At 39.0% G+C, this 21,027-nt stretch overlaps 1 protein-coding gene across 1 annotated transcript in view; it reads left to right on the top strand.

Moving 5' to 3' along the window:
• The first annotated feature begins 6,424 nt into the window (after window positions 1-6,424).
• The window catches only part of nup210 (nucleoporin 210), a 25,742-nt gene continuing 11,139 nt past the window's right edge, over window positions 6,425-21,027 (top strand). Inside the window, exons 1-26 of the mRNA XM_034877611.1 lie at window positions 6,425-7,056; window positions 7,511-7,650; window positions 9,377-9,508; window positions 10,574-10,670; window positions 10,827-10,977; window positions 11,273-11,405; window positions 11,662-11,820; window positions 12,204-12,272; window positions 12,365-12,471; window positions 13,035-13,175; window positions 13,303-13,440; window positions 13,650-13,805; window positions 14,625-14,823; window positions 15,148-15,293; window positions 16,316-16,534; window positions 16,811-16,984; window positions 17,346-17,538; window positions 17,850-17,956; window positions 18,350-18,454; window positions 18,961-19,062; window positions 19,268-19,396; window positions 19,642-19,769; window positions 19,860-19,995; window positions 20,096-20,158; window positions 20,649-20,828; window positions 20,924-21,004. Coding sequence (XP_034733502.1) covers window positions 6,896-7,056; window positions 7,511-7,650; window positions 9,377-9,508; window positions 10,574-10,670; window positions 10,827-10,977; window positions 11,273-11,405; window positions 11,662-11,820; window positions 12,204-12,272; window positions 12,365-12,471; window positions 13,035-13,175; window positions 13,303-13,440; window positions 13,650-13,805; window positions 14,625-14,823; window positions 15,148-15,293; window positions 16,316-16,534; window positions 16,811-16,984; window positions 17,346-17,538; window positions 17,850-17,956; window positions 18,350-18,454; window positions 18,961-19,062; window positions 19,268-19,396; window positions 19,642-19,769; window positions 19,860-19,995; window positions 20,096-20,158; window positions 20,649-20,828; window positions 20,924-21,004 — 3,546 coding nt within the window. The 5' untranslated portion in view covers window positions 6,425-6,895. The remainder of the gene's footprint in view (window positions 7,057-7,510; window positions 7,651-9,376; window positions 9,509-10,573; window positions 10,671-10,826; window positions 10,978-11,272; window positions 11,406-11,661; window positions 11,821-12,203; window positions 12,273-12,364; window positions 12,472-13,034; window positions 13,176-13,302; window positions 13,441-13,649; window positions 13,806-14,624; window positions 14,824-15,147; window positions 15,294-16,315; window positions 16,535-16,810; window positions 16,985-17,345; window positions 17,539-17,849; window positions 17,957-18,349; window positions 18,455-18,960; window positions 19,063-19,267; window positions 19,397-19,641; window positions 19,770-19,859; window positions 19,996-20,095; window positions 20,159-20,648; window positions 20,829-20,923; window positions 21,005-21,027) is intronic.

Genomic DNA, 21,027 nt, shown 5'->3' with positions numbered 1-21,027 from the left:
ATAGCGTAGAAGAAAATCATGATCATAGAAATAGACTACAGCCTCTGGTAATAAATAAATCTTGTAAGAAAGATGAATGTTAAAGAATCTTTACTATGTATATGATTTGTATTCATACATTTGCGCATGTTCACAAGAATTACTGTTCAACCTCACTATGTGCAGCTATAGTTAGTTTACCTTTAGGTACCATATAATTGACTAGTACGCCGTTTATTCTCAGAGATCCCACAAGCCACACTAATAAATTAATCAAACAGACATGATTAGACATCACATGATGCGTGTGATCTTGGTCTGCAGAGCTTTTTGGATAATTGTATTACAATTTTAATTACTGGAATGTCCTACTGCATGGTACAAGGGTCTGCATTTTTTCATCTTTTCAGTATCTCTCCAGTTTTCTCTCACAAGCAGTCTGATCTTTAAGATAATTGAGTCACTAGTGAGAATACAGACAAAAGCTGCCTCAGTAGATACAGAGACTGATTAGGCAGGCTCCCGGGCACTGGGTCCATAGATCCCTTCATTTCAGGGGTCTCCCTTGACTAATCAATGAGAAAGACGAGTCAGTGCCCCCATTATGGTTCACTATACTGAAATGTATGCCCAGCTGCATCCGTCACACAGACCCTCCAGATATCTTTCCCGACTGAATGAAATATTTCTCTCTCATCTAATTCACAAATCATTATAAAAACGACACTCCACTTTGCGTTTATGACTTATGAGCAGTGTAAGTCTGCAAGTCACTGATGACAGTTCCTCAGTTTACATCTACTAATGTGACATACATAAAGTCCTACCAATAACAGCTGTATTGATTTTTGTCGTTCAGTTTAAAATGTTATCTCAGTCTGACCTGCTTGTAGTCCAGCTGTGTTTTAGCCGATCCGTACAGGAGAAACATGTATGATGTATGACATGTCACAAGTTCAACTCACAATTGACCCACTCATTTGATCATTAATAACATGGGCATGTGAGCTTTGTGGCCCTGGACCTGGCATTTAGAACTGTTGTCCCCCTTTAGTGCAGCTCTGCCCTGTTGTGGACCCTAAAACAAAACCAGCCTGCACATATAGGCTGACCCTTGAGTGGAGGCAAGTAAAAACATAACCAGAGGAAATCAAATGTTATTTCCTTCCACAGATGTTGCACATATTACAAAGATGACATAACAGACGTCTATTGCAACAATGTAATGTCTTGCGAAATAAATTATTCTTTTTTTGCCATTTCAACAACTTGAAATGCGGCTTTCAGTTCTGAACTTTGCGCTTTCAGCAGCCTCGACATAAAAATAAATCATCTCTGTAATAAAAATCAGTGGTCGAACAGAAATGAATCCCTAAAAGCTTCATGCCTTTCAGGTTTAGAACATCTGAGGGCTCTCTAGAATCCAGAGAGATGCCCTCATGCCACAGGCAGGGACCAAATGACCTGGTCCTCTCACAGTAGTTGACCTTTTCTCACTCTTCTGGGGCCAGAAACCCTCAGTTCAGTAATGGCTCTCAGCCTGCAAGATAATAACATCTGACACACTGATTTGGGAGAGGTAATTGCACCCCACACTGTTGTAATTTCTCATTCATGCATGTTTGAATGGTGACTTATGCCACTACTAATTGCCCAAGCCCACTAACTGCAACTCTGACTTATAATAATGTACCTAATGGGCACTTTCCCTGTTTCACACAAGGATTATTGAATTAAAGTTTAAAGTTTATTAAACTGTGTTTATTATTTGTTCTCGAAGCAGAATGAAGTCATTCTTGCTTCAGTTCTTCTGACAATAGGGTTTTCATTACAACTGATGCCAATGATAGTGACATCATTGTCTACTTGGGCCCCCAATGCAGCAGGCCTTAACGTTATCTATTCATTGTATGATTCATTGTCCTGATCTTCTGTTTTGTTTAAACAGGTGGGTAGCCTCAAAACCTTTGTTAGGCCAGAGAGGTAGTGTGTAGGGTGGTCTAACTTGGTCAATTGTATCAGTACATTATCTGTTCATTTCATAAATACTTTCACAAGAACGTAAATGTGGAATCCTCCTCACACATCATCCCATTACAGAATAATGCAAGAATTCCAGCAACAAGTAAAGTGCCAGCTAATTATTCTGGCAAGGTGGAGAGTGGGGGTGGGGCCTTGACCAACTGCCACTTTGCTCATTTGAAATCCATGATGCCTCTTTCTCATGGGTGGGACAAATTCTCTGGGCGGGCAAAACAGAGAAATAGGAGGTAATATTGCCCCTTATGACCTCATAAGGGTCAATATTCCAGACCGGCACATCTGAGCTTTCATTTTCTCAAAAACAGAGCAGGATACCCAGGGCTCAGTTTACGCCTATCACCATTTCTACCCACTGGGGGAACTCATATTAATGTTTCAAAAACCTCATACAGTTAAATTTTCATGCCATGGGACCTTTAATCTTCTAACTAAATTGTTCTGACAGTAACGATTAATAGGTCCAATATACTACAGCTAGTATTTAAAATAATTACTGCAGTCAAAGTTCAAAATAAAAGAGAGAGTCGCCTCCCCCGGCTCCTCCTCCTCAGACTCAAAGTTTATGGAGGTTGCCAGATTGAGATGGCTTCCAACAATGCTGACACAAGTCTCACATGACAAGACATTATTCCACAGCACAGCGGAGTAGCTAACGTTAGATGCTGGCTCCGTTGACATTCCTAAAGCCGGTGCTCACGCAGAGTTCTGTAGACTCACAACCGCCCTATCTTGACTTAAAATTACTGCAACAGCCACTAAGAAAACCACTACCTCGACGTCCTCTCTACATGACTTTCAGACACAATTTCTTGGCAAAAGATTACGGCATCGTGATGTCATGTGACCGGTCAGAGGTCTCCTAGTTTTCGTATCATACGTTTCAGTGTCTTTACATTTTTGTACGATGTCATACAAACCCTTTCATGAGAATGCGTAAAACACAAATATGTTCAACACACATCTGCCGTTCTACAGTAAAATGAAGTGAAGAGAGGAAGTGTTGAAACAAACCAGCAAAGACTGGGCACCGTGGCTCTGCATGGGGCTACACCATGGGAAATAAAGATTTAGCTAGAATGTGGCAAAAGTGACTCCCCACCTGTGTCTTGTAAAGACTTTTCAGGTTGTAGATAAAGGGCATGTGTGCTCTGGGGTTGCAGCATTACTGCATTACTTCCATATTTAATATTTAACATATTTAAATATGGTGTGATAACAACATCATGGTTAGGAGGTAGTTAAAAATCATCGGATGTTACAAGCAAGTCTCAAATAGGATTCCATTAATATACTTTAATGTGAATTTAAATTAGAAATACTTTTTTTTTTAAAGAGTAGTGCATAAACATTAAATGTGGGGCAATGTGGAAGCTGTTAGGCAAGATTGCACCTCCTTTGTCCATGATCATGAATGCAGAGAGCTGCAGACACAAACCCACTCATCTCTATCCACCTAATGCCTACACCATGGAAATGGCAAGGGAATTTACAGCACAGTTAAGAATATGTAAAAGGATTTCACACTTAAAGCACAGCTCTGTAGAACTGTTAGGTTTCACTGTGTGTAGACCAAGTAATTCTAAAAGTGAACAAGGTGTCTTACTTCTTAAGGGAAATGTTGATATTTCGGATTACTTTTTCTTTTACTTAACTTGATTAAAAAAAAGCCCACAACATGAAGTTCACCAGATTGCTGAGAAAACTGCAGAGTCAAGACCCTTTGGACATCCATAGTCTCCTTTGAGTTAGTCCCACCTCATTTATTATATTTCTTAAAACACACAAAACTGCTCCCCGAGGCAAAGGCTGATTACACTGAAAAGCATCATCTCTTATTATGCCTACCTACAGCAGTTTTAGGGAGCTTTAAGCTAAGTTTACTTTCAAAACTATTTAAAGCAATGACCCATCCAAAGCCTATTACACTTCCAACGGACAGTGTGCCCCCAGCTGAGAACATTGCCATTGAGTCAGGGTTTAAGTAAGTGACATGGCCTTCTGCAATCACTTGTTTGGACCAAGCCAAGCATGGTGGTAAAGAAATGTTCCCGACTTCACACCAGGAAGGATGTGACCGCTGATGCATGCCAGATAAGGAGTCACTAGACAGCATTTTAAAGCAGTTGCAGCCATTTGGGACTTGTGTATTTGCTGTGCAACATATGGGTGTTGCTGCAAGTTGTTAGTCTAATAACAGAGGTAAAAGGCTTTGGTGGTATCAGGTGTGGTGTATAATGCAACACCATTGCCCAATATGAAAGTGGGTGGCCAACACATTAGAATCTGAAAGTCCAACCTTTAAGAAATAAATAATAGTGGATTAACTGTACTGCAATCATTATCTTTAAAGGGTTGAGTAGTTTACCTCACCAAAAACCCAGTCACAAAATCAGACAGTTTAAAGAAAAACATTTGTAACCATTTGAGAACTTACCCCTTTTTAATCGGAGATATAGTTAATAGTTGCTAAGCTCTAAGTCTGACAGATTTGTACTGAGGAAATCACAAAAAACATGTATCAAATGCCCTGCATTATAAAGCACAATAAAATTTCTCTCTGAATGAGTTGTCTGGTATTGCACTTTGGGTTGTCTAGACATGAACCTCCATGTTAAGTGCTGGGGACACAGAGCGTGACATTAAGGTATTGTTTTCCATGTTCTCAGACATTACATCATTCACTCCTAACATTAGTTGTACGTGCTCTGCCCATTGATAGGGTAAAAAGTTGAAAACTTAGGACTAAGGCCCACACAGAGTGGTTTTGCCAAAATAAATTAAAGTTGTCTTCTCAGGTTGCATTCTAAACTGCCGTCACTGTTCTGACGAATTCAGATTTCAACCCAAAATAGCTCAAAAAAGTCAAACTAAATTGAAACAGTTGTCCATTTAGACCATGCGCAGTGTGAATATACAATTCACCGTATGTGTAGGCGGCAATACTGTACAATATGGTTGTCATTAAAGGCCGTCTGGAACAGCACCAGTCAGTGATAGGCTTTCATTGCTGATGTACTCTGACTCAAACAATATGAATCCTTTGGCAAAACGCAGTGTTAGCTAAAAAAAAATTCAAAACCACAGTGTGTTTTCTAATCAAGATGTGCATCTTTCTGTGTCTAGAAAATGAGAGGCACATGCCAGGAGGAGTATTGCTGTAATAACCTCAAAGAGGATGAGAGTCTACAATTAACATTATGTAAACAACTCAAGTACAATTTTAATGCCAGACAATGATCTCACTCACACTCACACACACACACACACACACACACACACACACACACACACACACACACACACACACACACACACACACACACACACACACACACACACACACACACACAAACATATGAAGGGGAATTTTGGTTTGAGATGTCCTAGAGTTTGGCCCTTGATTTTACACAGCCAAACACATTGCCATTTTGTCAGCCATAGTCTTTTCAACCACTGACATTTTGTGAAATATTGCATTGTTTAAAGGACACTAATGAGATTTCAATTATTTTAACCCATATCTCAAATAATAAACTATCCCTTACTCACTGTTTTAATTTAGGCCTGGATGAGAATAATATATGCACAAGCATACATTCTATACTTATAAGTAGCTTTCAGTGACACCTAGGGGTGAAATGTACACTGCATGTAAGACCCAGACAGCCTCAGGGTGCATCCAAGAGACACAATACAAGAATGACAGCCAGACGTTCATAATGGACTGCTTTGTCTGGTTATTCAGATTAATTTATAGTTTAATAGAAAACAAAAAAATATGCTGTTACTTGTCAACCAACTTGTAAATATCCTGCACTGCACTTCGTATTAATCACAATGGAGAGCTCATATTTCTTGTGCCGTAGGGCAAGCTAAAGTTTGATAAGTGGCCTGTACTGGCTCTCATTTATCTGACGTTGGTCAATGGACAGGTGGATCTATTGGATAAGTGTCAAGCATTAGCCAAACACTAGAGCGATAATATATAAAGTTATGTGATTAATTGTAAGCAATGGATAATATCAGATTTTGACACTGTTTCAGTAAAGTGTTACTTCAAAGTTATGGTCATGTCTCTGGCCATCATTCATTAGGCTGTTGTATTTGACTTCATTAAAAAAGTTTAAAGTTTAGTCCACCACATACACTACATACAGTACAGGGACAAAATATTAAAAATAACTCAAAATACAACACAACATAACTAGAGCCAACACTAGACTACACTATCTAGACTAGAGATGGATACACATCTTTCTGACACAGATCATGAAAACTGCATATTAAGCTTTAGATAGATTGGACACATTTGTATTCAATTCAATTCATAGCCATTAAATTAAATCTAATTCAAACTGTACCTTTAAGGAAGAGCGTCATTACTACCGTGGTCTATGACGTTTACCTACTCCCGGCATATTGCTAATGGCGGGTATTTGTATGAACCATAGCTAGCTACGTATTTTAAGCTATTGTTGGCTAGCTAAATGTTTACATTGATATAGGTAAAACAGGGGGTTTCAAATGAATAGTCTCTGTGAGCTTTGAAGCAACTCCGAGGATAAACTAAGCGAAGGACTTGAAATAGAGGACCGTTATGGGACATCAACTGTTACCATGTGCACAATGTCTGTTAACTAACGTTAACGAAAGTGACACAAACGGAGCAGGAAGACGGCGTGTTTGAAATAGCTTGATGTTAATTCACCTCAACGTCTTTCTCAGAGCCACGACTTCAAAACTACTGCACAAATAACCTTAGTTAGGTAACTTAATGGGACGGAGGAAGTTTAACTAGTACAGAACCTTAGCGTTCATTAATTCGACCGTTAGGTTCGCTGACAATAAATGTCCGCTCTCTCATGAAACGGAAATGACTTCGTTAAAATTATCAGTGTTGGCATTGCCGTTATTTATAATTGTCATTCAAGTTAACGGTTCCTCGAAACTAAATATTCCCAAAGTGTTGCTACCGCTTGCTAGAAGTACACGAATTAACTTCACATTGGAAACTACTGAAGGTTGCTACAGATGGTGAGTAAGACAAATTGAAGTGTGCCTCATTGAACTGAAGGGCATATGCTCTGTGAATGGGTGTCTTATTACATGGGGCATCGGAGGCCACATGGCCAAGTATACTGTAGTCTGTTATGGCAATGTGTGTGGGCCCTAAAACAGCTAACGTTACATATTTTTTAACTTTGTTCAACTTTTAATCCATAGAAAATTAACCATGGATGCACATATCTCTGACACAATCAATAACAACTTCACATTGGGCTTTATATTGGATGAATGTAGAGGGCTTTACTTGTGTTCACCTTCTACTCAATTCAAGTTTACAGTAAAGCTGCAACTCTACCCCAAGTATTAAAATGTTATTCCACCTTAAATCTTTCTATGATGGTCAACATACAATGTTGTGTTGTGACAAATGAAGAACTATATAGTTACTTCACTTATGTAGCTACATGACTTGTTGTTCCAGGTCTTCCACCAGACCAGAGGTAGCAAGCATCCAGGCTGTGAATGAGGAGAGTGGCAGTGGCTGCTCCCGGAGAGCTGTTCTCCAGGCTCTCTCCACCCAGCCCTCCAGACTGACCAGCATCATTCTGGCTGAAGATGTTGGTAAATACAGTAGAACTATATTAATCAACAATTAATAAACACAAGCTTATTCATAACATGTTCATATGTGTGAGTTAGGAAATTAATTCGTGCATAGATGTTTCAGGTTTGCTTTTTCTTTTTTTCTTTTTTTTAAGATTATTTTTGGGCTTGTTTGGGCCTTTATTGACAGGACGGCTGCAGAAATGAAAGGGGAGAGAGAGGGGGAATGGCATGCAGGAAAGGGCAACAGGTTGGAGTTGAATCTGGGCCCGCTGCGGGGGGGCGTAAACCTCTATATTTGGACGCTCATTAGATGGATAGATAGATAGACAGACAGACAGACAGACAGACAGACTTTAGTCATCCCAAAGGGAATTTTAGTCATCCGGTACTTTGTTCTACCAACTGAGCTATCCGGGCACCTTAGTTGTCTTCTCTCTGGTTTTGGCAAATGCACTACCATATTATAGTGTGTTTCGCTGACTGATCACATTCTTGCACAGAGATGTGCAGAAATGTACTCAGACATTAAAATGCAACGTTCCTAAGTGGAAAAATACGCACAGCTGGAATATTATAGATACTTTTTTTTTCTTCAACTGAGAGACGTTACATCCTGAAATAATCATGTCCCAGGAAATTATTGTCACATTCTGGTTTTTGTGTTCTTCTTTTGCTGAGAATGAACTGCAATGCAGATGCTGTCCATATGGTGGTTACTTTGAGAGGCTGTTATATATATACATATACACGGTGCACATTTTGCACCGGGATCTACATGGTGCAAAAGCAGAGCATTAGAACATTCACTGGACTGTTTTATAGTCACATTTTTAATGTTCCAGAACATGAATAATTCAGTCTCAGAATACATAAACCATATAATACAAACCCTTCATATTATTCTGCCGTTACACAATGAGGAAGCCTGCTCAGCAGCATCAAATAAGCTGATTCTGTTTTGTGTTCTTATTTATTCATCATCTTTCTGGTTTTACATAGATTATAGCGGGATACTAACTTGAAGTGTAACTAAGAAAATAATTAAGGATTTCTAAAAGCTAGTACATAACGGAACAGTTTGTAGACTATAACATGAGTATAATAGTATAAGGTGGGATATGATACAGTGCTCTATTCCCTTCAGAGTGTAAGGGTCCTTCTGTTGCACAATACTTTTTTCATTCTTCCTTTTTTTCTGTTGTGTAATGCTGTATGTCATCTGTTGCCTGTGGCACTGTTGGCCAGTAATGGATGACTGGCAGATGTGAACATTTGCTTTGGATTCAGGAAATGTTAGACTTTTCATAAATAAATAAAGTAATCTGTTCAGACCACAATCGCTGACTTTAAGTGTGGCCTATCTTGCTCTACCTGTTTCAGGTTAACCAAAACATAATCCCATATCATCTATTGCTCATGCTCAACAGCCAACGTACTAGACCAGAAAAGCCACAACATTTGACTTGATTTACAACTATGAAGCATTGTGCTTGAAGCAGAGAATGTTTTATCACTCTCCATTGCTATTTCCATACACATGATAAAGGATGTGTTTTAGTTAGGAGATTAATCTATATGCTTTGTACCTCAACAAGAATCACTGTTCTGCATTTTGAAATGACTGTTTCTTTAAAACACCAAGCCATTTATTTCTGAGCTTTCCTTGGTTTGGTGAAAGTGATTTATTATAGTAATGTTCAGTACTGTGTATATGATGTTTTGTCCCCTCATTACTTTGCAGTTACAGGACAGGTACTGCGTTGTGACGCCATTGTCGACATTGTCAGCGAGATCCAGATAGTGTCGACCACCAGAGAGCTACATCTTGAGGACTCACCACTGGCACTCAAAATTCAAGCACTGGACTCTGAAGGTGACATATACTGACTCATTACAGAACAATGTGATTCACTTTATAGGCTGCTGGCGTTAATGATAAATACATATCACCTTAAGATTATTAAGAATAATTAACACCAATATGTGTAATATTGCTCACAATATAAATAGTTCTGTTGTAACAAGTCCATGCTCTTTTGCTTATTTGCTGCTCTAAAGACTTCTAAATGGCCAGCCATTTTTATTCCCTCTGGCTACTACTGTGAGGTGCCTGTGTTCTGTTTGACTGGCTCCATTCAAGGCAGACATACTTAGTTTAATGAGCTGTAGCTACAGCCTGATTCTTTCTGATAATGTCTCCAAGGCCTGGTGTTTTGTTTTGTTTTGCTCTGGCCTAAAAGTGAATTTTAGATTCCCCAGATAGAGTAGATTGTAAATGGGCCGCTAGTGTCCAGTAATGAAATGCCCATTGGTTTTGTTTTAGCTAATTTGAGTGCCCTGAGCTTTCAGGCAATTGTGCTCAGCATATATTTTAGAGATGGTCTGATGCCATTTTTTGCTTCCCTATACCGATTCTGATACCTGTACTTGCGTCTCGGTCGATACAGAGTACTGATCCAATGTGTGTGTCATTTAGTTTATGTTTTAACAACGGTATACTACTATCCCTGTATGGATGTGATATGATTTCTATCTTTGTGGTTAGTATGGTTCAGTTTAATCTCTTTGTGAAACATGAACTTACACAAACAATGAACGCCACAGAACTTTCTTTTTCAATCCAGTTTGACAGTTAGTTATAACCAAAAAAGAACATAAATAAACTACTTCAATGTAGATTTTCATTCTGTTTCTTAATTACATGGTATCGGATCGGTGCATAAACGCCAGTACTTCCAATTCAATACCAGCGTTTTAGGCTGTATCAGAGGCAGTACCGATACTTGGAACATCTCTAATTTATTTATACGTTCAAGTATAGTGACCTCAGCCCTACAACACAAGTTGAACGGTCTATGCAAATATCCTCTGCTCCTCCTTGCAGTTTATGACTAAAAGAAATAGCAAGTCCGACTCTTGTCTTTTTTTCTGTTTGCAGGAAACACCTTCAGCACCCTTGCAGGTCTAGTTTTTGACTGGACCTTAGTGAAAGATGTAGATGTGAATGGATTCTCTGACTCTTACAATTCATTACGGTAGGCTTCCCTGTGTTAGAACTGCACTCATACGTCACAGAGCAGTTTTTACTTTTTAGAAAATCTGATTGCAAACCAAAAGTAGACAAAATTACCAACCATGCTGAGTTGAGAGTTAGATGTATTTTTTTAATCAAGCTCTTTTCTCTTCTCAAGGGTACTAAAATTCTCAGAATCCACCTACACACCCCCTGGATACATATCTGAAATGGAACGAGTTGGGAAACAGGGTGATATTATTTTGGTTTCAGGACTGAAAACAGGACATGCTAAACTAAAGGCCAAAATACAAGAGTCGTTGTATAAGGTAAGCTGTTAAGATGTACACAAGATAGAATTCTTGGATGTTAACACCAGCACAAAGTTGAAATAATCCACTGTATTCTTACAATAAACGGCCTTAGAAGAAGAAGAAGAAGAAGAATATGTTCTAGTTAGGTCGTGCCCTCTGTGAGATGGTTTATCTCTTGAGATTCCAACTAAAAATAGAAAAGGTTGCACGTTAGTAATGATGCCACAGCAGTAGTGACATTTAAGTTCAATTTCTGGTTTGTTAAGGCGGGAAGCTGTGTTGTTTTGTAACCATGGTATCTGTTAAACAGGATGTGGGTGCTGCAGAGGTAAGACTGCTGATTTTAGAGAACATTCTGCTGAGTCCTGCACATGACGTTTACTTGCTGGCGGGAACTTCCATCCAATACAAAGTCTTGAAGATAAGACAGGGCTCCATCACAGGTCTGACTCATGTTCACTGAAGAGTAAAAATATATTTTCTTTTACTATAACTACTCTACTGTTTCTGTGGCTATATTTAGCAAACTCACACCTTATAATGTTCAAGCATCACTTTAATTCCTAAAATATGAATTACGTTGCGATTGAGTCAATTAAGTCCCTTACTGTGACCAGATGAATAGAGCTGCTGTTGGTTCAGTTTTGCACAGCAAAGAAATATTCACCTGTTAAGCTCGTTTGTGTTGTGTTTGTCCAGAGCTCTCTATGCCTTGTGATCAGTATCAACTACACCTTCAGAACAGTGTGATTGGCACTAATGGAAACCCAAATGTTGCTGTGGCCAGTCTGGATCAAAGCACTTCCAGAGTTACAGCAACTCAACTTGGATACATCAACGTGGTGCTGGATCATAAGAGTATCCTTCTGACAAGTTGTATTTGCACTCAGTAGCAGTTATTATAATGGCACAATTTCATGTACTTTGCCTTGACATCTTCAGTTGTTAATATAGTGTGTAATAAAGTGTGGGTTAACTACAGCAATGAATGTGTTTTTACAACAAATCTTTGTTTTTATCTGGGAACAGTGGAGTAGTAGCTTGGCTCCGCCCTCCTACGAACTTCTGCTCAATTTTCATTTTGCTTCAGTACTTACAAATGAAATGTATGAGAGTCTGGTAGGACCAGGCTTGTGGAGTAGTGGTACTACTAGGAGTAGTAGTTTGCATTTGGCAAAGATCAAGTTTAGAGCTGTCTTTGTTGCTGCCTGGGTTTGCTTTCCTTAGTAGCATCTACTTAGGCCTTCGAATGCAAGGAGTATCTCGCCTACCCAACAGCACACTGTATGTGGTTGAACCAGGCTACCTAGGTCTGTTTCTTGTTACCATTAAAAACATAAGTCAATAGTCAAATTATTTTTAAATATGTAGCTAACCTCTGTTTTCTCTGTAATTTGTTTAGGTTTTAAAATTCATCCAGGAGACAGCTGGGTTCTCGAAACAGGCAGAGTATACGATATCCTCATCGAAGTCTTTGATAAATCCAGCAACAAAATTTACCTCTCCGATGTGAGTATGCTTCAGAAAAATTACATGTTAATTGTTGCTATTGCTAGAGACGATGACAGTAGTGTAAACGTCGGTATTCTCCCAAAATAAAACAAATTCTGGACACACTCCTGTATTGTTTTATGCTGTCGATAAAGTCCAATATTTCACATTTCATCATTAGTAAATGAGTAGTAGTAGTTATATGAGCTAAACAGTTTTTCTTGCTTATTATTATTAGTGGCATTACTCAGATAATGGACCTGTGTTCCAATACTTTGAATATTGACTTTCCTAGTACCTGTTTAAAGGAAAACAAAAAAGTCTTTTGAGTTTGGTCTTTTAATCAGATGCAGCCTTAAACTCACCTGAGAGACATTAGATAGAGAATAAGTGCACTTTAAGCCATTCTTCGCTAGCCTATGAGTTTCATTAGCCATTATTTTAAATCAGGGATGATAAAACTGTCACCTATTGAAGGATTGTCTTGACACACAATAATAAATAACCTCTAAGTCTGTAAAAGTTCAAAACCAGCCTACTGTAGTTTCAAAATCTTCATGTGGTTGATTTTAATTTTACAGAATGTCCGTATTGGCACTGGTTTCCCCCTGGAGTACTTTGAACTCCTGGAGTCTTCTCTGAATGGATCATATCATCGTGTCAAAGCACTCAAGGAAGGCCTAACTCTCATTGATGCTACCCTGAAAGCTGTTGTAGATGAAGTGAGTTTAATTGCAACTTTGACCCTTTTCAGTCTGTATTTCAGCAGGAGCATCATCACTGCATTCACCTTCTGCCCCTTTCTTAGACTTAAGTTGATCATTTCCCCTGGCCTCTGTTCTGTTTCAGAATGGAAGGGTCCATGCACTCGCCAACCCAGTCCACAATGAACAGGATGTAGAAATCTATAACCCTATAGTTCTTAGTCCCAGTATTCTGACATTTCCATGGCAGCCCAAGGTTGGAGCTTATCAGTACACAATAAAGGTAATTATTCCGTATCAGAATGAAATACTTGGTGCTCAATGGCTTTTATCTTTACTGTATTTATTTCTTATATTCGTTGTTGGACAGAAGAATTATTCCTATTCATACTTTGTTATGAACTCAAAATGAATGTTTCTTTGGTCATTTTACCACTGAGAGATGTCATTATGGTACGTGTAATAACTCCTTTTGTCTGGTGCTTTTGACAGGCGACAGGGGGTAGCGGAAATTTCAGTTGGTCATCCTCCAACACAGCTGTGGCCACAGTGACTGTGAAAGGAGTGATGACAACAGTCAGTGACATTGGCGTCAGTGTAATTTATGCTCATGATCTACGCAACCCACTACACTTTGGCCAGATGAAGGTAAGTTAACCTGGAAAACCGTCACATGGCAAACAACACACCTGTTAAACAGGAATTTGTGCAGTTACGGCTAAAATGATAATTCTGATTACTTTGATAACTGATTTATCGGTTTTATAGTTGTATAATGATCGTCTTATTTTCAGATTTTAGTGTCACTTTGATTAAGTTTAAGATTTGAACTACATTTTTTAGTGTTTTCTAAAAAGGTGTTGTGTCCCCACCACCAAAGAGCACCGTGGGAGGTATGGACACTGGAAAAGTGTTCATCATTTTTGTTCCTAAAGTTGCTATTGCTTAATTTCTTCAGATTAAGCTTAACTTTTGATGCAGATTTTGCACAAAATGTACTTACTCACAATTGGTTTCATTGGGTTTTACATGTATGTCAAAGCAAAGTACTTTTATTCACTTTTTGGAACAATTTCAATGTTAAAATTAGGGAAACAACTCTTCCGCTTTGGTCTTGTCGCCCAAATATCTTTTTATATATATATATATATATATATATATATATATATATATATTCCTCTGCTTCTTCCGGCTTACATTTTTATTAAATGCTGTAATTTATCATATCTAATGGAAGTATTTAATGTGCTCGAGGAAGTCATTGAAGTAATTGAAAACAAAACAGATAGTAAATTATTTCTGAAGCGCATCATCATTAATAAACATGAAATTGTGTAATTGTCTAACCTAATTGTGCAGCCATAAAAGTACATTGCAGTCTTATAGTTTCAGTCTCCCCTTTTTACTATCATTCTCAGCCCTCAATCTAACGCGCTTTTATACTTTTTTGATCCTGTTTTTCCTAAGGTGTATGTTGTTGAGCCTGTGGCCATGGACTTTGCTCCTTGCCCAGTAGAGGCCAGGGTGGGCCTGGTTCTCGATCTGCCCCTCAGGATTTTTGGCCTCCTGGAGGAGGCGGAGAAACAGCGGGTCATGCTGAGTGACTGCTCCCACTTTGACCTACAGGTTGAGCAGGAGAACCATGGCGTCTTCCAACTACTAGACGGTGAGTCTCGGTGATCTGACCGTGTCATGTTGTGGTTACTCTTTCTAAAGCGTTGTGAATTTTTGATGGCTTTCAAATTGCAACATTTATCTTGTTTCAAAATTCCTCTCTTAGCAAGATTAACACTTTTTTCATTATGAAATCTTGTATTATTAATCAGAAAATTGGGCTTGCACAAACAATAAAACCTCTCTGTACTCCTGTGTGGTTTAAGATAGGAAGATAAATGAGCACCTGGGTGAAGAATTGTGGTTATTTGTACTTTGTGAAATTGCATTCTATCTTACTCTTTGGCTTCCTCCTACCCTCCTGGTCCTGATCCAGGGAGGCTGGTTCCAGGCCAGGAGCACTGCAGTGGGGTGAGAGCCAAGGCCCTGGCCACTGGGTACACCATACTAACTGTGAGCTACACCCACGGCAACGTTCACCTCAGTGCCAAGATCACCATCGCTGCCTATCTTCCTCTTAGAGTGAGTCCAAATGTTTTGTCCTTCCTCGGCCTTGCTCGTCATGAACTTTGAGACGTATCATTTTGCCCTTTTAATGTATGTTTCTCATGGCCTTCAAAATTATTTTCATTGTGTGAAGTTTTTTTAGTTAATAGTAATAATATTAACACAATAGCACGTTTTCTTTTTGTAGCTGACTAGGCATCTGCATGGTGCAATCATCATCTTTAATTTTACCTGAAGTCTTTGTTGTGAGTGCTATTATTCATTTAACTCTCCTAATAACACCAATTAGCTTTTGTCTTTGAACATAACAAATCCACTCATGCACACACATGAACACATTCATACACATACTCTGTCCTTACAATCAACTTAGAAATGCGATGATCAGAAAGTGTTCTTTGTTCTCCTCTTTCCTCATTTTCACTATGCATTTTAAATCTAATACACTGATTTGTTTTCTAAGCTTGGGCTCAAGTACTGCACAGGAATGAAAATGAATTCAACTTTTGTGGTAGAGTTCTTTAATTTAATAGTATGATATGTATTATGATGAGTGACAAAATCTCCTGTCAAGAAGAATTTTGTCAATCCTGATCCACAGCGTGGAATCAGCTGTGGTTTTCTGACATATTACATTTAAGTTATCATAACAGTAACAGTAAGCTTGATGCACCCCTTTTGAGGTATTGTATTTTTTTTTATCATGAAGTTGAGTAGTATTGTCCTGGCAGCTAATGGATGACCCAATTTTCTTTCTTTGCTGAAAAATAATTTAAGTTGCACATTTTGCCCTCTTAGTTTCTCTTAACACTAATGTTTATGCCTAAATGCTGATATACCTAAATACCTGCTTTCATTTCAAATATTGAGATATATTTTTCTTGGATTTTTTAAAATCTCCCTTCATGACATTTTGCACACCTACTTTCTGCATTTTCTAGATTTTGGTCCCCCAAATCTGTTGACATTTGTAAAAGCTTTTCTTTCTGAAAGTGTGCTGCTGTAACATTTCATAATAAAATACTTTTGTTTGGCAGGCGATTGACCCTGTATCTGTGGCCGTGGTGACTCTGGGCTCGTCAAAAGACATGTTGTTTGAGGGCGGGCCACGACCTTGGGTTTTAGAGCCCTCTAAGTTCTTCTGCAACTTGAGCGCTGAGGATGAGGCCAGTGTTCGCCTAACGCTGACCAGTCCCTCATCTCACAACTATAACCAGCACTGGGTCAGAGCAACCTGCAGGGCCCTGGGAGAGCAGGTGGGAACTCCAAAAGTTATCCTGTTTGTACATATGTTTCTATTTTCTATTCATGCCGCCAACCAAAGAATTTTATGGTTAGATTTCATAATCTTTGAGAATAAATACAACATCTTAAAATCTAAGCTTTATAATCTATATCTATTTATAGTTATTCATATAACTCCTCTGTATACGGGAGTGTCCTTGCTGTATAACTGTGCTGACTCTAAGTAGTTGTACAAGTAGGTAGAGTATTTTGTCATTAGCTTCAGTTGTCATTGTGTTATTCTTCAGGTGCTGGAGGTGATGGTGGGTAACAAGGCCAGTGTGACCAATCCTTATCCTGCTGTGGAGCCGGCAGTGGTCAAGTTTGTATGTGCCCCTCCGTCTCGCCTCACCCTGGTCCCAGTGTATACCAGCCCACAGCTGGACCTGACCTGCCCGCTTCTGCAGCAGAACAAACAAGTGGTATGTATGTGGCCCTTTTAGAGGGTCAACACGCTTCACCTTGCTGTGTTTAGTTGCCTACATTTACCATTTCATATTATTATAAGTATTTGTTTTGCATTGATTACTTACCTTTGCCCGTGGCTGTTCACTCTGAAATTACTGAAAAATGAAGATATTTAGTTTTGTTGACGTGTCATTTGAAGAAAGCGACAGCTGTCTGTCTGTCTCTCTGTCACAAAAGGACTTTAACACAAAATTTGTGAAACATTGTTGCTCCTGTAAAATTATTAGAAAATATCTTAGGCTCAGTGATGATAAGGATTAGAATGTTTCATAATAGAAGCGTAATGTTTGGAAAATGAATTGATCATCTTTGCAGGTACCTGTTTCCAATTACCACAATCCCATTTTGGATTTGGCTGCTTTTGATCAACAAGGAAGGAAGTTTGACAACTTCAGCTCTCTGAGCATATTGTGGGAATCTACCATGGTGTCACTGGCCAGTATTGAACCCACTATGCCCATGGAGCTACAGCTGTTCCAGGATGGCAACAAACAGATGAAACTTCACGGTATAGTATTGTCTTGCCTTAAACCTTTCTAGTTTTTTTGTTTTGTTGTATTTTAAAGAGAGTGGGTTGTGGGCTTAACTCTTTTGTTTAGACATTTTGGAAAATAATGAGGGAAAGGCAGGAGAGAAAGCTCTGGCACAATTTAATTCTAAGACAGTGACGGCAGACAGGGAATTATCCATTCACCCACTGCTGGGAGTACATTTTTTGTTGTGTTTTAGCTGTCTGTTTTTATAGATTAGTGATGACAAATAGTTTGGATTGTTGTAAAATTACTGTTTTGTTTCTGTTGTTGTCGTTATCTATGGCAGGACGGCAGACAGTTCTTGTCCATCATCAAACAGGCATTGCTGCCATCACAGTGACAGCTCTGGGTTACCAGGTTTTACATCTCACTGCAGCCAAAGTTCCCAGTCCAGTAAGTGACTTAACCAAAGTGTTTCACTTCCTCTAAAAAGCAGAAGCAGCTAAACATTATTCAAAATAACCGTATAATGTTGTCCTGTGGATCTGCTAACATTTTGCTCACAGTCAGATCAATGTCAGGGGAGGTTCTTTTGCCTAAATAAAGACTGACTGTGATGGAAATGTTTTGTGTTGTTTGGAGTCAGTGTGCAGGGCTAGACTCTTTAAATTGATGCCGTGTTCCAATAAACTTGCACCTGCAGTTGATAATGAAGCTATTTTTCTTTTGTTCTGTCCCAACTTCAACTTACTTCTTGGCATTACCAGTATATTGTATGCTGGTATAATATTTACATTTGTAACTAAAATACTAAGTGTTTTCCAACCTGTCTTCTACTTCGGACAGTATGACCCCATGACCCCTGTCTCAGCCACCCTGGAGCTTCTATTGGTCGAAGATGTGAAAGTTTCTCCTGACACAGTTACCATATACAATCACCCTGATGTTCGGGTAAGGGACTGATTTATACATTACGCATTACCCCTGCAAGGGTAAACAAACCAACAGACTTGGTTTGTTTTGCTAAAAGCAAAATTGTGTTAGATATTTCATAATAAAGGATATAATTTACTCTTTTAATCAAGCAGAACAAAACATGGAAATGAACTTCATCACGCTGGTAACAACTGAATGAATTCAAACGTTAATAATGATTGCTCTAGGCACACTGGAATCATATATCCCTCAGTGGGCCTTCTTCTCCTAATCCTGTGTGATATAGGAGCAGTGTTCGGCAGGTGTGGGGGTTAAATAAAAGCTATTGACCTGTGTAAGAGGATTTTAAAGAGTGAGTGTGGTCAGTGGTCCCCTTTGATGTCTCATGCCAGCTGAGAGCCAGAAAAAGAATTACAGTGAACTGAGACAATCTTGTGAATCGCCCCACAACATGTAATAATTTTAGCTTTAAAGTGATTTTTAGCTCTGTCATGAGGCTGTAAATGTATTTTGTTTTGCAGGCAAATTTGGCCCTGCGAGAAGGATCAGGGTACTTTTTTGTCAATACCAGTGTTAAAGGGGTAGCGAACGTGGAATTCCAGGAGGCCCAAGGAACAGCTCAGGTAAGAATGGACTGTGATGGGATTAGTTCAGGGCAATACACAAGTGTGATATTGAACAACATACTGTGGATTTCCAGAAGTTCCCTACTGGTGTACTTTAAGCCATAATCCAATCTGGGTTGTGGATTAAAGTACACTGCAACAATGATCAACTGAATGCAGATAACTCTGGCTCTCACTTGATTGATTTGCTGTGTTTGCCTAGGTCTCTCCAGTCTACCCAGGGGAGGTGAAGGTGATGGTTCATGACCTTTGTCTGGCATTTCCAGCCCCTGCCATGGCCACTGTACGAATTTCTGACATCCTGGAGGTTTATGTGAGAGTGGTTGACAAGGTGCGTTTCCCACCACAATAATTCCTCTTTTTGGAAGGCCCAGACACAGCTTGATTAGATGATCACAATTATAAGTACCACACGTTCCTGAAATGCCTCAATGACTTAAAAGCACACAAAAAAAGGCCGTTGTCTTGATTTTCAGGAAAATCAGCATGTCTTGAATTGGCGCCGTTAGGTTGGCCCCGTCTGTGAACCAAAATGACAATTTCCCAAATGATTGATGTCATTAATCTGTATTACAGGTGGAGATTGGCCAATCTGTGAGAGCTTATGTCAGAGTCTTGGATGATAATAAGAGGCCCTTCCCAGCCAGCTATTTTCATTTCATGAATCTTAAACTCAAAGCAGCTTCTGCGATCGTCTCTCTTAAGTAAGTCTTAAGTATTTGTCCAAACTTGTCGTTGAGGATGTAGGAACCAGCCTGGCTTCATGTAAATTTCTAAATATCTTTTTTTTGCAGACGATTAGCTGAGTCCACAGAAACAGATACCGCTGTTTTTGTGGTGAAAGGTGCTTCTATTGGTCAGACCACTCTCTCAGGTGTTGTTGTGGATAAACACGGGAAAAAGATTTCATCTGCACCTCAGCAAATTGAGGTATCATTTTGTTTGAATTTCTAAAATGCCAGTTTAAATTTTTACTTACACTTTCTTGCATATGTGTTGCGCACTTTAATTAAATTTTTTTCACTTGTAGGTATTTCCACCGTTCAAACTCATCCCAAGGAAAATGACTCTGTTAATTGGAGCAATGATGCAGGTATGTCTATATTAGCTTAAGTTTTGTCTGAGAACAGCTGGTCTCAGTTTGTGTTGCCAGAAGAGTTCATCTGGTCCTCAGTTTATCTTCCAAAAGAGCCCTCTGCCAGGACTCTTCTGGAAGATGACGTTAGCCTAATTGCTCTTGGTCTAAACATCCAGCTCGCCTTTCTTTTTCCTTTACTCATGCTTGAATTAGAAAGCATTTACCATCAATCCAAAAGGCCCCCTAATTGCTAAACATTAAACTTAGTAATGCACATGCGTTACGTATTATTTGTGTTGGATATCCATTTTTCTAATCTTGAGTACTTGAATACACAAAGGATAATGTCTTTTAGCAAATTATGATCACATCTTGCATTGATGAAAGCTATTGACTACACTGTCAAGTGTTGTCAAGATCACTCATGTAAGAGTGATGCTAATCTTTTTCCTGTTTCTCGCTTTCAAAATCTCCCTTCCTTTTTCATTTCTGCTGTCATTTATAGATCACATCTGAGGGGGGCCCTCAGCCTCAGTCCAATATCCTTTTCTCTATTTCCAAGGAGGAAATAGCTTCTGTTAATGGCATGGGCCACGTCAGAGGTGTTACCATTGGTAATGTCACTGTGACTGGACTGGTCCAAGCTGTTGATGCTGAGACTGGGAAACTAGTTGTTGTGTCTCAGGTAAATGTATATTGATGTGTGTATATATATTGATGATACGGGCGAGTATATCTCTAAGATTTTACAAGAAAAAGCTAATTCTCATGTGTTCACAGGATCAAGTAGAAATTGAGGTTGTGCAATTGACGGGCATTCGAATCAGAGCACCTATCACAAGAATGAAGACAAAGGCACAGGTAAGATTATTTTGGAAAAGAAT

This window comes from Etheostoma cragini, chromosome 7 (assembly GCF_013103735.1).
Source record: "Etheostoma cragini isolate CJK2018 chromosome 7, CSU_Ecrag_1.0, whole genome shotgun sequence".
NCBI classification, from domain to species: Eukaryota; Metazoa; Chordata; class Actinopteri; order Perciformes; family Percidae; genus Etheostoma; species Etheostoma cragini.
The sequence above is the reverse complement of the archived record's forward strand: the minus strand, read 5'-3'. Positions and strand labels throughout refer to the sequence as shown.